The sequence below is a fragment of the Leuciscus leuciscus genome (genome assembly GCF_965113295.1).
Source record: "Leuciscus leuciscus genome assembly, chromosome: 3".
In the NCBI taxonomy this organism is placed as follows: Eukaryota; Metazoa; Chordata; class Actinopteri; order Cypriniformes; family Leuciscidae; genus Leuciscus; species Leuciscus leuciscus.
This window is the reverse complement of record NC_138727.1, coordinates 55047173-55063370: the sequence shown is the minus strand read 5'-3', so window position 1 is coordinate 55063370 and position 16198 is coordinate 55047173. Positions and strand designations below refer to the sequence as shown.

The window sequence follows — 16198 nt, the reverse complement described above, 5'->3', positions numbered from 1 at the left end:
TATAGACACTGGTTCATGAGATCGCCCCTAGTGACGAACCATTAAATTTTTTTATTATTTCGAAACATGACATGTAACGAAACTTCATTTTCTGAAATCATGTGACATTAGCATTTTAATGAGTTTGATACATGTTCTGAATTGTTGGTGTTCAACGTGTTAAAACATAAAAATCTAAACCTCTAACAATTCTCAATAAGAGCTTCTGTACACTGTAAAAACTAAAGGAGCCTCAAATATCCTGTCGGATACTCAAGGAACTTAAAAATGTAATTTAAGTGCCTCAAAACTCTTTCTCCTATAGTAGGGTTACTGGAGGAGCATTGACAATATTTGAGGTTCTTGCTGGAACTTATGGGATCCTTTAAGCACTTTGTATTTAGTTCAGAGGTTCTGGAGTCACCTTTTCATTACTATGAGACCTCAAAGTGCTTTGGGGGGAAATAGAGGAACTTAAATGTGATAAAAGGGTTATTGGAAGAAATTTTAACATTTAAGTGGTTCCTGGAGGATCTCTTATGTTAAAGCCAGCATCTGGAGGAACCCAATGGTTCAGTGAGGCCAGAATGATATTATTATTATCCTATTATTACTTAAGTTTGATTCAGTATACATACCCAGGTGAAAAATACGTAGACTACTATTAAAAATGTACTTGAGTGTGTTTTTAGTAGGCCTTCAATACAAATATAACCTACTTTAATGCATTTTAATACATTTAACAGTAGCCTAGCTACGTCTTTTTCACCTGGGTAGCTTACATTTATTTAGTATAGGCCTATTTTATTGATTAATTTAAACCTTAAACAACAACACTAAAAAATAATAATATTAATAATAAAAATTCATTATTATTGAATAAATAATAGTAATAAAATAATATTTTTTACTTCTTCATAAATTATTATTTGAAGAAGAAGAACCAGGAGGATAAAGAGTTTATTCAGTCACGAAACTGCTGCTATTCCTCTGCTGTCTTCGCTTCAGACAGTGATGCTCGCGCTCCTCGCGCGCAACAAAGCTCAGCTGATCGACGTCATCGGGTTTGAAAGTAACGGCTCTCCTCATCAAAGCCTGCCGCATCTTCTGCCGTTTGTTCGGCTCTCCGTTACAAGGTTTGTAAACTCGCCAAAGAAATATAAATACTCACTATATATTCAAACACACATATATATATAAACTAAATGTATTATACATTACTACGTTTTACAGTGTTTACCACTCGTTTATTGTACAGTATTTGGTATGAAGGTTTTAGCCGCGATGCTAACTACGTTGATCTAATGAACAAATGGAAATTATTGACTTGTTGTCTTAGATTGATTTAAAGTTAGTCATTCAATTCAACATATTCTGTACAACTGTGTCTTCAAATTGCTGATATAGCCTAACTAATTTATTTCGTCATTGGCGTTTGTTATGAATAACAAAAGCAGGTTAATATAGTTTGGTCTGTTTTTGTTTAGCCTAACTTTACTTACTACAGGTGCCCTCATTCTCTCAAATACCATTTTGAATCCATTTAAGTTAGTGGTCAATAAATATTATGTTGTGAATAATCAGCTTTGTTATTTTGTTTCCCCAGAACAACCAGTACAATGTTTCAGTGGCAACATTGAATTACCTGCACCACATGCAAATACTTTATTACTATGAACTCTGTGTGCAATTGTATTGTTTGACTGTGTACTTGTTTTTTAATCAGTTATTCTCTGAAAATCTTCTTCCCTCATGCTCTCAAATCTCATTCATGTTACATTGATGTAATATCACAGGTTTGGAGTCAATAATGCTATGCATTTTTTATAGGCTATACCTTAATCATATGCATTTGAATATAAGACATTTGAACCCTGAATTATAACTTCAAGTTTGGTCTTTTTCGACAAAAAAAGGAAAAAGCTATTAAATGGCTTCATAAGACTTACAACACAAACCATAACACATGAGTTGTGAATTCATTGACTATTTGTAGGATCTTTTCTGGGACATTTTTGGAGCTTAACCATTTTTACATAAATTGTTGCATTGAATTGAACTAGACAAGTGTACATAAGAATGGTTTAATGAATGATTTACACAAATTTTTTTTCTGCTTGTGTTTCATGCAGTGAAATTGAACGGTGACTGGGGTTGCATTATGCCTGAGATCTGCTTTTGGGTTCCACAGACAGAAAGTCAAACAGGTTTGGAACGTCACAAGGCTGAGGAAATCATTTAAATTTCACAACTATCACTTTAATAACATTACTAACAGTAAATTTTGTACTTTGCAGGGATCTCGGTTAACTGAAATACAAGTTTGAAGTTTGATCAAGAATAAAAATCCTCCTGTAGACCTGAAAATCATTGAAGTGCCTGGACCATCCACCAGAAAAGAGGAAAAACAAACAGAAAATGAAGCTGATGCACCTTTTCACTTTTCTAACTCGTTAAGTACCTCACGTGTCCCTTGTGAAGATTTTATAATTGATTGCATTTTATGTTGCAGTGAGTAAAGGTGCGTCACATTTGTAAATTTCGTGAAATTACACAGGCAAAAAGGTCCATTGACCATTGTCAGCAGTGTAGCGATGTAATGTATGAACCACCACACAAAATTGCTGATCGTGTGGATTCTTATTGAAATGACTGAATTCACCAGTGAACATTCACAGAACAACAGATAATTTTACTGCACCTTAACTCTGTTCAAATGGAAAATGTTTTCTGCTTGTTGTGACATAAGGAATACTGTTTCCGGGTCGAAGCCTCTACTCTACTTCCTTTATCTTGTTTCTAGATATTGAGAATACTCAACAACCATTTATGGGAACTGTTGATTCAAGTCACACATTTAAGCTTTTCAAAAGCCATAGTGTACATTACAGTCTCCAGTCTCACGGCATCCCAGACTTCAACATTTTATGATTCAAAATAGCTGAATAACTAACCATCTGAGATTTCGGAATAGATATAAAGGTTAGGATCATAATTTTCAGGAATATTACAGCACAATGAGTGCATATTAGCACTGTTTGTTTGTTTTTGGCATCTGATAGAGCTTTTGGACTTGGAAACAGTAGCGTCAGACTTAAGCGAACTGAAACACGTTTTAAAATTAAGTGAGGATGGACATTTTTAATTAGTCAATTTTAATTTTTTATATTGATTTATTACATGGAACATGTGTTTTCTGTGCATTTTGTTGAGATGTCTTTTCTTGTGTAGCCTATTGTATACACATGGTTGATTATTCATGTTACTTATGTATTATCCTTTTTTTTTTTGTGTGTATTCATTGATATTAATCTATTACTAACTTTTTCCCCCAAGTGCATTGAAGTGTATGTATTAAAATGGATCTAAAATATGTAATAAACAATTCTTATTTTGTATTTGGTTCAGTTTGTTTATTATAATACAGGTTTATGGTAACCGTAGTAACAACATGAAATTAATTTAATACAAAAAAAAAAAAAAAATACCCTGGTTCCTGGAGGCACCCACAGTGGTTCCACACAGTGCTTCATATAAGAGTTCCTCAGGAAACCTGTGTGGTTCCTCAGAGAACCACCCCTTTTTAAAGGGGTGCCTAGAGGATCTACAGACGGTTCCGCCGGTGTGGCAAAGTGAAGAACCCCAAAAGGTTTCTCCAGGCACCTTTAATTTTTACAGTGTAGACGTCTGACAGAAATAAAGTCAGTCTGGTTAGTAATAAGTGAAGCTGGTAATGCTGTTTGTGGAGTTGTTTAATCCTCCTCTGCTGAGATCTTCACAGATTTAATGTCTTCTTTTCTCTTCAGTTGATTTCATCTAAGGGCGTTTTTCCACTGGGTTCGTTTGCTGCGGTCCGAACCCGAGTGCGCTAGTTCCCGGCGCCTCCCGCAGCGTTGGTCTGGTTTCACACTCAATTAATTGTATCGAACCCAGGTGCGTTTGCAGTGATCTTACGTCATCGCAAACGCAATCAAACAATGATATCGACAGTGATACGCATGCGCGGGATACTATACTTCCTGAACAAGCGTGCACCCGAGTCCGTGTTGCTTGCACATTAACGCGAACCGCACCACGGTTCGGGAGCAACCGAGCTCAGACCACCTCCTCCAGGTAGTCTCGGGTTCGGTACTCTAGTGCGCACCCGGGTCCGATGACAGCGTTCACATTAACGATTTTTCATGCGAACCGTGCCCCGGTCCGCACTAAACTGCCAGTGTGAAAGCGCCCTAAGACTGTGGCTGAAGTCAGTTGTATTTCTTGTGTTTCTCTTTCCTTCAGTGATTCTGCTTGTTAACAGCAGGTGTTCATCACTAATGCTCAATCATCACTTAATGAATTACTTAATTATTCAATTAACTTCAACACTGCTTCAGTGTTATTGTATCTCTCTGTAGAGTGGGACCATATGTACTCTGAGCAGTGTAGATTTAACACTGGGGATTTTGCTGTGATGATAAAATGATTGCTAGTTTGGTGTAGTGAGAAACCTTCTCCACACCAGCCTTGCTGTGTTTTCAGATGCCACCTGTCAAAGAGCACTTGTTAAATGAGGAGCAGAGCTTTTGTGCACCCATAGTTTCCTCTCTCTCAGGTTTGATACGGCTGAAAATATACTGCAGAATGATGTCTATTATACAACCAATGGGCGGCGTCGGGATGATATTCAACGGGCAAGGTTCAGTTTAGACACTTCCAGTTTCTTGATTTCAAATCAAACAGTGAGACAAGAACAGAGAGACTCTGAATGACAAAAACAAACTGCGTGAGACATTATGGAATCAACACATAAAGGTCAGTTTAAATTGAATTACCTGATACTCACAGACTATAGATACTGAGAATCGAATTATACACTGTGATTTTTGTTTGCTATTGACAACACTAAAATGTAAAACAGGAAATAAATTGTGAATGCAATCTTCATCAGTAATTAAGGGTCATATCACAAACTGTTCTATACATTCAGAATGTACATGTATTTTACTGTGCTTCATTATATATTATATTCAACAGAATCACTCTCAATGTCTTAATGAAGAGTATTTTTGTATTGTTTTTCTAAGAAAAAAAAAAGTGGTTGATATAAAAAAGAGACGTATAGGGAGCACATCATTTTCAGAGTGGCAGACAGTGGATGTTCAGTTTATTATATCATGATATAAGACGTGTCTGCTTTTCAAATAATCCTGATTAGCTGTTTCTGGTATTTGGGTAACCTTCCAAGCAAATTGTTTGACTTCCCTGTCCAAGAAGTTAAAAGTTAACTGATATGACTAACATTATGTTCATAGGTCCAAGGTTAAAAAGTTGCAGTGCCGGCATGTCCTGACAGCAATATAGTTACATAAAGAAACACAGCGATTTTTTATTTATTTAAAATGAACTAAAGGAAAATATAAATATTCATGATGAATCAGTTGCAGAACAAGACGCAGTTTGGTAGGTGGTGTTACCATCAGATGGCACAACGTACAGCGTGTTTGCAAAAAAAAAAACTTTATTTATACATTGTTTGTAGAAGTCTATTAAATGTCCTGGGAGAAAACTTTCTTAGAACAACATTCTTGGAACATTCTTTAAACATTAGAGTGACAATAACTTCAGATTAATAAGGTTGTGTTTGCTCTTTTAAAAGAACGTCCTTGGAACGTGTCCCTTAGTTATTCGTCCAAACTTTTCTCTTAAATTTACATAAAGGTTATGCAAGTGTTTGTTCTGAAATTATTCATGAAATCATATTGTCATTAGTATTTGATGAATGTCCTCATAATGTTGGCAGAAAACATTCTTTGAACAACATTCTTCGATTGTGCTTTAAATATTAAGGATCACTAACTTTTTCTGCTTGTTATCAGCAGGTGTTCGAATGTTTCAGGAACATCACACTTAACCTTTTAATGACGTTCTATTAACTTTGAGGAAACTGGACAGTTTCCATAACGAAAACTGAACATTTGGAAAATGTAGAACAAAAAATTGTTAGCTGCACTCTAAAAAATTATTATGTGGCTTAGTAAATATTACAGTAATATTTTACTTATAGTAACTTAATAAAATCTCTGAATATTGTTTACTTGATTGTTTGAGTTAAACATACCAAAATAATTGACTAAAAATACAACAGTTAATTTTATCTCAAATTTACAGTTATATTTAAGTTTTTTTTCACTAAAAGAATTTAGTATTTGACTAACCAATTATTTCTTTATAATACACTTAATATATTTGTGAAATTTCTATCTTTATATTTGAGAATGGAGAAATAAACTGATCTGTTTCAAGAAACAAAAATATTACTTAATTCAAATCAATATTATTAATATTTATACTACAGGGCCGTTGAATGCTTGAATCTGATTGGTTGACGAACGTTCTAAGGTGTGCATTATTTTCAGGGAAACGCACGGCTAAAGTAGTTCCAGGCAGGTCTTGACCGCATTACACTTCCATATCACTTCGCGTAGTCAACTGTAATAACGGAAAATCGGATACAAATCATAACAAGAAAAAGCATTTCGCCCCATGCGCTTGATCTGCAATTTTCAATGTCTAGCTTCACAATCAATAGAAACATGCAGTTTAATTTGAATAAATAAACTATAAAGTCCTATCTATAATCAATAGAAAATTAAACTGAATATAGGCTAAATAAATGGATAGTCCTGCAGCACGGATTTTTATTGCAGATAATTTAACAAATAAATAATTATTGATAGGCCTACTTGTTAAAAGGGCTTTGGGTTTCATTTATTTGGCTAGTCTACTGTCATCTGTCAATAATAGAAAGAAAAAAAGAATTAACGAATTCATTAAAACGAATTGAATTAATAAATAATAATATTGACGCACATGCTTTTCTGTCTCATTATTGCAACATCTCTCTCTAATAACTGCATTAATAACTGCATAAAGCCGGGAACACACTTTAAGGCCGGTTATGAATGTAATTTGATACTTATGACTGATCATGCCCAAACGCGTGTTCAGCGCGTTCAGTCTGTTCAAAGTCGGTGTTTAAAATCCGCTGCAGTCGATGAAAACAGTCAGAGAATGTGTCAGCTAGTCGTGTGTCCCCAGCATTAGTCTGCTATCAGTGGCTCAAACCTCCGTTACTAACTCTGAAATGACGTTTTGGAATTAGCAACGGAGGCATGGGATTAGATGTGTAAGAAATTAGTCCTACATACAAGAGCGTTTTAATGACAAAAACTTTACAAACGTCTTGAAATACATAATCTGAACAATGTTTCGAGGTGTGGTAACTGTAGTATAAGCGGAATAATTGACTTCAGGCCGTTGAATTATTAGAAAAATAATGCACACCCGAGGTGTAACGGCCACTCCGCTTCGCGTCGTGACCGCATTACCACCTCGGGTGTGCATTATTTTTCTAATAATTCAACGGCCTGTCGTCAATTATTCCTTACTTATTACATGGCTTGGTTGAATTCTAATGTAGAATGCGGTCTGTTATTTCTTGATAAGTATAACACACCGTTGCCATGAAAAACAGAGCGTTGCTATGGACGCAGGATTCTAACCGTAGAGAGGGAATGTAATATTTTCTTTAAAAGGAAGCAATACAATAATTTTTAAATCAATAAACTCCTTTTTAAATCAATATTTTGTGTCAAATTATTGATTTATTTGGTAGGTAGCCATGTAATAAGCGGGATAATGTAGAGTAGGGTTGCCAACTTCAGAAAAGAAAAATGCGGGACAATCGTGGTTCTTTACAGGAAAATAAGGGACACTCAAAATATTTGTACTGTATCACACAGTATATGTCATTTCAGGTTCGTATGTGTTTAACATTTTCTCAGATTTGTTTTGCTTAACCTATTTAATGTACAATTTAATTCTAAAATGAATTTTAAGGTCACACAAAAAAGTCACATTACACACAAACCATAGTTCAAAATAATAGCATTTATCTGAAATAGAAAGCTTTTGTAACATTATACACTAACGTTGCATTTTAAAGAAAGTAATAGCATACTTTTCCCTCAGGAAGATTTCATGTTGTCTTGCGTGGCTGGATGTTGAACTCATGAACAATAATCATGTTGTTTGAATTCACCAAAACTGATTTGCCGAAACTCGGCCGGACAGTTAAAGGGATTTGCCATTAGCGCGAGTCCGGAATCTCTGTATCGAACCGGGAGCGACCAGACAGCAGAGGATTCTGTTCGCAAATCAAACAATAATTTGTCCCAAAAGAATAATAAATTGTCAATTCAGAGTTTGTTTTTTGTATGGTCTGATGCGCGTGAGTGTGGGCTGTGATTGGATGATGCGGTCTCGTGATCATTCTCAAGTGTCGTGTTGCTGTTGTATCAGTCAGTGGTTAGCAGAGGTGGAGATTCCAGGGGTCAGAAAGTAAAAGTCCTGCCATATATTTATTCCACCCATGAACTCACACAGCAAAAACTCTAGTGTTAAATGAACTCTCCTGGGAGTTTATTTGGCTCCAGACTCAAGAGTGTTAAAGTTAACGAGCTAATTAAGTGATTGATTGAGTGATGATTGACCATTATTGAAGACACCTGATGTTAACAAGCAGAATCACTGAAGGAGAAAAATCACAATTTTAGACACCGTTATGGAGATTAGTGTTCGATTTAGTTGGGAGTTGACCTTCAAATGATTATCTTTAGATTTTGTTTGGCTATTGATCTGAGTTATTACAGCCAGATGATCAAAAAGAAAAGGTGATCAGGTGGTGTTGGTTATATTTGAACATAATCATAATTTGATCTGAATCACTGAACTCAATTAGAGCCTAATCTCTGACTTAAATGTATATCGGTCATTACAACATCACAGTAATTCTACAGATTAAGTTCCAGATTTTTCAATATAATTCAAATTATTTCTTAAAAGTTGTTCTGATAAAGAAAAAGAAAATCTTTCTTTAAGGCACACACAGACACCAAGAATCAGCCTGTGATTCTCAACAATGGTGACAATAATAAAGCATGTTGCAGTGCATTCTGGGTGCCACCAATCAAAACTCATCCATGGCTCCCATCATGCATTGCGGTATGAATAAATTATGATCTGAATTGTCTTGTTTTCCTAATTGAATATTCTTTTTGTCACCATTGTTGAGATTCATACACTGAATCTTGATGTCTGTGTGTGCCTTAAAGAAAGATTTTCTTTTTCTTTATCAGAACAACTTTTAAGAAATAATTTGAATTATATTGAAAAATCTGGAACTTAATCTGTAGAATTACTGTGATGTTGTAATGACCGATATACATTTAAGTCAGAGATTAGGCTCTAATTGAGTTCAGTGATTCAGATCAAATTATGATTATGTTCAAATATTACCAACACCACCTGATCACCTTTTCTTTTTGATCATCTGGCTGTAATAACTCAGATCAATAGCCAAACAAAATCTAAAGATAATCATTTGAAGGTCAACTCCCAACTAAATCGAACACTAATCTCCATAACGGTGTCTAAAATTGTGATTTTTCTCCTTCAGTGATTCTGCTTGTTAACATCAGGTGTCTTCAATAATGGTCAATCATCACTCAATCAATCACTTAATTAGCTTGTTAACTTTAACACTCTTGAGTCTGGAGCCAAATAAACTCCCAGGAGAGTTCATTTAACACTAGAGTTTTTGCTGTGTGAGTTCATGGGTGGAATAAATATATGGCAGGACTTTTACTTTCTGACCCCTGGAATCTCCACCTCTGGTTAGCATCATCTCCAGTGTCCATTTCTATATCTGGTCTAATTCTTACATGCTGTTAAATGATCTCAATTAGAAACTAGTTTATTACCACAACTTGTAATACCACTGAGGCCACATTTACACATAGCCGGGTATTTAGAGAAACGAATATTTCTCCCCCTCCGTTTTCAAAAATAACATCGTGCACACAATATCGTTTTCAAAAAAAGTTGTCGTTTACATCAACCCGCATAAATACAAAGGGGCGGCAGTGTAAGGAGAAGGATAAAGCCATGCAAGCCAATCAGAATCCTCAAAATCGACAACGACGAATAGCACGAGCGACTTCCTGTTCCTTTCAAAACAATAGACATGGCGCGAGGTTCGTTCGTGTGGACAGACAGCGAAGCAAATGCAAACAGGCCAAAAGCGTTTTCACAAAAGTAAAAATGAGTACCACTTTAACAGCATCCATGATCAAATAGTAGCCAAACAAACTCATAGACAGTATGGAACAAACTCTGAACATAGGGCGCTCACATGACGTAAGCATTTTCTGGCGCATAATGTGACGTTTGAGAACCTAAAACCCCGTTTCTCCCAGTTGACACGGCAACACATAACCGGCGTTTTCAGAAATCTCCACTTTGGCCGGAGTTTTTAGAAATAATCGTTTTCTGGGATAAAAACGGCGTTTTCGTGTAAATGACAGGCCAAAACGCAGGGAAATATCTGCGTTTTCCCATCGTGTAAACGGGGCCTGAGTGGATAGAAACCAACCAATTAAAGAAACGGGACATTAAAAAAGAAAAAAAAAGAAAAATGCATATATGCACAAAAATGTGACTTAGGAATAAAAAACATGCATGAAATTGTGCTATAGGTACACAATGGCAGGTGGCTATATGTTAATGTTAATATCGGGAGTTGAAACAGAATATAATTTACAAATCATCAAGAGCTGCAGCTAATGACATGAACTGTTTGACAGGTGGTGCACAAGATCTGAAGATTGTGTTATTGGGAGTCTCTGGAGTTGGAAAGAGTTCAATAGGAAATGCAATACTGGGTCGAGAGGCGTTTAAAGAGAGCAGAACCAGTGAGATACAGAGAGCAAGAGTAGAAGACAGAAACATCTCCATCATCGACACTCCAGGATTCTTCAACACTCAACTGACTGATGAAGAGATGAAGAAGCAGATGATGAAGAGTCTGGATCTCTCTGATCCTGGTCCTCATGTCTTCCTGCTCGTCATCAACCTGGAGAACTTTAAACAGGACAAGAGGAATGTAGTGGAGGAAATTCAGGAGAACTTTGGAGCTCAAGCATTCAAGTTCACTCTGGTTCTGTTTACTGGAAGAGAAAAAATATCAAACAGAGAATGGATGGTCTTGATACATAGCAGAAAATTTCTGGACCTTGTCAACCCCTGTAGAGATAAATACCATGAGATCAACAGTACAAATGCGATTAATCAAACTCACATCACAGAGCTTCTGCAGAAGATTGATGAAACCATCAAACAGAATAATCACCAGCATTACAATAATGGGGTTTATTCAGTGTCTCAAACAAAGATCAGAAAAGAAAAGAAAAAACAAGAGGAAGAAAGGACGTACAGGGGGAGAAAGCAAGGGAAAGAGGCAAGACAAGAGCAAGAAAAAACAACATGGGAGACTTTTGAAATGGAAAGTGAAATGGAAGAGAGAACAACACATAATGTGATTGAACAAGAAAACGAAAGCTTCATTTCTTATGTCAGTCAAACAGAAAGCACAACTCATGTATATGAAAACTTTGTTCAACGAGAAAACAAGAATTTTAAAGGGAGGGTGGTTAATAATTCATTAGGCAGAATACTGGATTTCAGAAGGGAAGAAATCAATGTAGTCAATGTACTGGAAAAAAGTTTGAGAATGATCCATACGAAGACATACCAGATAGCATCAGGAGAAGGTGAGAATCTTTTTAATTTTTGTATTAAGACTAAAATGACTCCATATTTAATATACACAAATTTTGTGTCTCAGATAAGGTCCAGTTCTGGTTTATTTATTTGCTCTTGGCTGACATGTGGCATTGCTATGGCCTGCTTGTGGCCCAGATCTGGCAAACAGGAGTGAGCCGCCCAAGGACCGTAATTCCACACTGCATGTGGGCCAGATCATCTTTCCACGTGTGCCAGATGTGGGCCGGATCTGGGCCGACACAATGTTGCTATGTGGGAATACGTCACAGAGTTAGCAATATGTAATGTAAATTGACAAATGGGGAACGAAGATTGGAGTTCATAGAGACCAAACTTGCTACACATGTGAGTTTGGTTAATCATAGTATGCAAGTCTGAAACATTAATCCAAAAGAGTTTAAAAGAGAGAGCTAATACATAGGCCAAACCCCATAAAAGGAAAATCATGAGATGGGAAAATTGGATACATGTTTATACATTTCTCAAGTGGTTATGTATAACATATATAGGATTCAAATTGTTTATTTGTCCTTCTCAAAAATAATTAAGTGAGTCACAACTCTCTGCAAGTTCCTTCTGGTCATAAACCTTATCCATCTTCATGTGTACTGTAACCAGATACCTGTGTTAGCTTCATTTGGGATGTTAGTTACAGTTTTCAGGGGATGGCTCAGATACCTTTGTTGGGAGAGTGAGTTTGCTGGATTATTCATTACATATAATGAATAAGTTGTGTGTGTCTGATTGGTCCAGACGCTACAGCTCACCCAAGACTGTGTTCCCCAGATTAGACTAGGCTAGGACCAGGGATGATAGACCCTAAAAATACCTATGAGGAAGGGTAACTATGCCTTGAAACGGCTACAATAAAAAGCTGCCTGAGCCAATGTGGAGGAAAGAAAGATATCCCAATAACGGGGAGTGTACCCACCACAATACCCCCTATAGTCTGGGGATCATCTTGAGCTCTCATGTGGAAGCAGAGGACCTACTTACAGACCCCAAGGGGGAGGCCCAAGCTTGACCACATTAATGATCTCCGGTGCACATGAGGAAACTGCCTGCTTATGTTGAGATCACACTGAACTATTTTAGGCCCAATTTTTGCTCGCCGACAGAGATCGCAGACAAATGCCCAAAATCATAGGCAAATCGGTGCTCATTCACGTGAGTGACAATCATGCAGTGTGAATTGTCAAAGACGCGATCTGAGAGAATCGCAGATGAAATTCTGCTGTGTGAAATGTGTTCTGACTGAAAATTACATCGACAATGACCTACAGCCAATGAGAGAGTAAAAAACAGAACAGCGGGATGTTGGGGAAGGAGTTATAGACCAGAATATCAGAATTTGAATAGATATATTTACAATTATATCAAACAGAAAAAAAAGCACAAACACCTTGTAGGTGATGCTCTGAGATGTGGATCTGGGACGGCGGGGTTTAAATATTTTAAATGCCGCAGACCGCGCCCTCACCTCTCTACACTTCTCGACCACCAACTCAATGGATGTGCCGAAAAGCACAGAGAGTGATACTGGAGCATCAAAGAGAGAATGCCTTTTTTTCTCCCATTGTCAGCCAATTTAACCCACAGATGTCTCTCCATGGCCACCATCCAGCACCCGATAGCGGCAGCTGATTGTTTGGTGGTCTGGAGAGCAAGGTTTGTGGTACGGCGCAGCTCAGCGACCACTTAAGGGGGAAGGCCCTGGCCATCATCCAGGTCTTTCAACAGGTCTTGCAATACAGCCATATTGTGCAAAGCCGTACTGGCCTAACCTGCAGCCGCGTACGCCCTGCCATTTAACTCAGATGTAACTCATCTTGGCTTTGTTGGCTGGGCTGGAGTCTTCAACATCGATGTCTCTGTCAGATAGCTTGCGAGCGCTTCTTCCATTGGAGGCATCAATGCAAATCCATAATCACGCAACCTCTAAACATTCACATAATTTGAACATTGAAAGAGATGAATATGGTTCAGTCCAGGACCTCTTCATCTCAGAGTGAATGTCCCGGAGAAATGGCATTTTTATGGCCAGAGAAAAAACGCTCGTCTTGCACTTACAAGAGAGATCTAGTCTCCTCGTACGCGGAGCAGCCAGGCTGAGAAGGCTCCATCAACATTCTAGCTGGAAGCCAAAAGAGTCAAAGTACATCCGCATCAAGGGAACGAGAGATAGACATACCTCGACTGGGCCTTGGCTGCAGCAAGTCCCGAACCACTGAAGTAGGGCTCGCTGCATCCTGCAGTTGACATCCAACCCCGCCCACATCCAAGTATCTTCTAGAGGACGCAATGCAAGTTCCCATTCAAAAGGGAAATCAGAATTCTGCAAATATGAATTCCATAGCATATTATTTTGTAATGGGTAAAAAAGAAAAACTGAATTCTGAAAATAAGAATTCCATAGCCAATCATTTCAAGGCTGATCATCAAATTAATGTTAATTAATTGAGGAAAAGGAGGTTTTGTGCTGTTGGTTCAATTTGCATAAAATTTGCTCATTGTCTAAAGATGTTCTAGAGTACAAAATGCATAAACCTTGATTTAGTACGTTAACATAGTTTCCATCTGTCCCTTTATCTTCTCTAATCATATCAGAACTCAGAATTGTGATGTTGGGTAAAACTGGAGCTGGAAAGAGCGCAACAGGAAATACCATCCTGGGACAAAAAATGTTTGAAGAAGGGTTTTCCACTGAATCTGTGACTAAGGAATGCCAGAAACAACAGCAGATGGTGGATTGTCGAATCATCTCAGTCATCGACACTCCAGGACTGTTTGATACAAAAATCATTAAAGGGCTACTGAAGAAGGAAATAGTGAAGTGTGTCTACATGTCTGCGCCTGGTCCTCATGTGTTTCTGCTGGTCATCAGACTGGACGTGAGATTCACAGATGAGGAGAAAAACACAGTGAAATGGATTCAGAAGAACTTTGGAAAAGATGCTACACAATACACTATCATTCTGTTCACTAAAGGAGACCTATTAAAAACATCAATAGAGGAGTTTCTGTCAGAAAACAAGCAGTTTAATGAACTAGTTGGTCGGTGTAAAGGTGGTTATCATGTTTTTAATAACACAGATGAAGAAAATCGATCACAGGTCACTGAACTGTTCAAGAAGATAGAAAGCATGGTGATGAAGAATGGTAGAGAGCATTACACAAATGAGATGTACAAGGAAGCCCAGAAAAAGATCATGATGAAGAAGGCTCAAGACGCAGCTTTAGTAGGAGCGAGTGTAGCTGGTGTAGGAGTAGCAGTAGCTGGAGGTGCAGTACTGGTCGCTGCCACTGGTGGATTGGCACTGCCTGTAGCTTTAATAGCAGGAGGAGCAGCTCTAACAGGAGGAACAGGTGCTGCTAAAGCCATTGCAGATACGTTTAAACATGGCAAGGAAAAGAGAAGTAATTCCACACGTGATAAATAAATTGCTACAATTAATGCAAGAGTATCACTGAAATACCAGATTCTCAGTGCATAAAGTGTATACAAGTTTTATTATAATTCCACACAGTGAAATTGCTGGTGTTAAATTTAACACCGCTCAGTGTTTATATGGGAACCGCCAGCAGGGTGTTAAAAGTAACACTGATGCAGTGTTAGAGTTAATGAGATAATTAAGTGATTAATTGAGTGATGATTGAGCGTTGAAGACACCTGATGTTAACAAGCAGAATCACTGAAGGAAAGAGAAACACAAGAACTACAACTGACTTCCAGAGATGAAATCAACTGAAGATAAAAGACGACATTAAATCTGTGAAGATCTCAGCAGAGGAGGATTAAACATCTCCACAAACAGCATTACCAGCCTCACATATTACCAACTAGTTATTGAGAGCTACTAGAGGTGTAGATGTTGATGTTTTATTGGAAATAGTAGGTTTTGTAAAGTCACCACTATGGTGATTAGTGTTCATTTAGTTGGTCAGTTTGACCTTTTTTGTGCAAGTTTGTGGTCTTTGTAACAGTGTTTACCATAACACATAATTTGTTACATAGGAAGCCAGAAACAAAGATGATCAGGTGATATAGTTTGAACCATAATGAAGTAGAATGATTCACTAATATAATCACTGTCCAACAATTATTAGTTAGTAATAGATTATTTTTACCAATGAAAACTTCTTGCCACAGAGCAGACATTCTGAGTTGTGATTTATACATATATTGTGTGAAAAATTGTTTTAGACACACACAGATATCAAGAATTAGCATATGGATCTCAACAATTGTGACATGCTTCATGCAGCAATGCATGCTGGGAGCCACCATATTATAAAAACATTGGCTCCCAGCATTCATTGCAGCATGTCACCATTGTTGAGATTCATAAGCTGAGTCTTGATTTTGGTGTTTATGTCTCTATGTTTTATTTTCTCAAAATGTATTTAGAAATAAAAACTCAGAATGTTTGATCTTTGGCAAAAAAATTGCTGATGGTAAAAATCTTTTAATAATAAGTAATTTCTTTTGGTCGTTGATGACATTTCTCAAACATGTTTGAGGAAATATATATATATATATATATATATATACACA

At 37.1% G+C, this 16198-nt stretch overlaps 1 protein-coding gene and 1 long non-coding RNA gene across 2 annotated transcripts; both read left to right on the top strand.

The window, feature by feature from the left end:
* Window positions 1-1040: 1040 nt before the first annotated feature.
* Window positions 1041-3658, top strand: LOC309493993. Its single transcript, XR_014204171.1, has 3 exons — window positions 1041-1115; window positions 1586-2186; window positions 2277-3658. It is a non-coding gene; the product is annotated as an uncharacterized lncRNA (long non-coding RNA).
* Window positions 3659-4699: 1041 nt separating this feature from the next.
* On the top strand, window positions 4700-16154 carry LOC309493691 (GTPase IMAP family member 8-like). Its single transcript, XM_082162890.1, has 3 exons — window positions 4700-4773; window positions 10665-11630; window positions 14251-16154. The coding sequence occupies exons 1-3, from the start codon at window positions 4755-4757 to the stop codon at window positions 15081-15083; spliced, it is 1818 nt and encodes a 605-aa protein (XP_082019016.1). The 5' UTR covers window positions 4700-4754; the 3' UTR covers window positions 15084-16154.
* Window positions 16155-16198: the final 44 nt, after the last annotated feature.

Excerpts from the sequence above, each read along its gene's own strand:
- LOC309493691 (XM_082162890.1), top strand. Across the intron at positions 11,631-14,250 it reads CCAGATAGCATCAGGAGAAG|AACTCAGAATTGTGATGTTG; the intron begins GTGAGAATCTTT and ends TAATCATATCAG.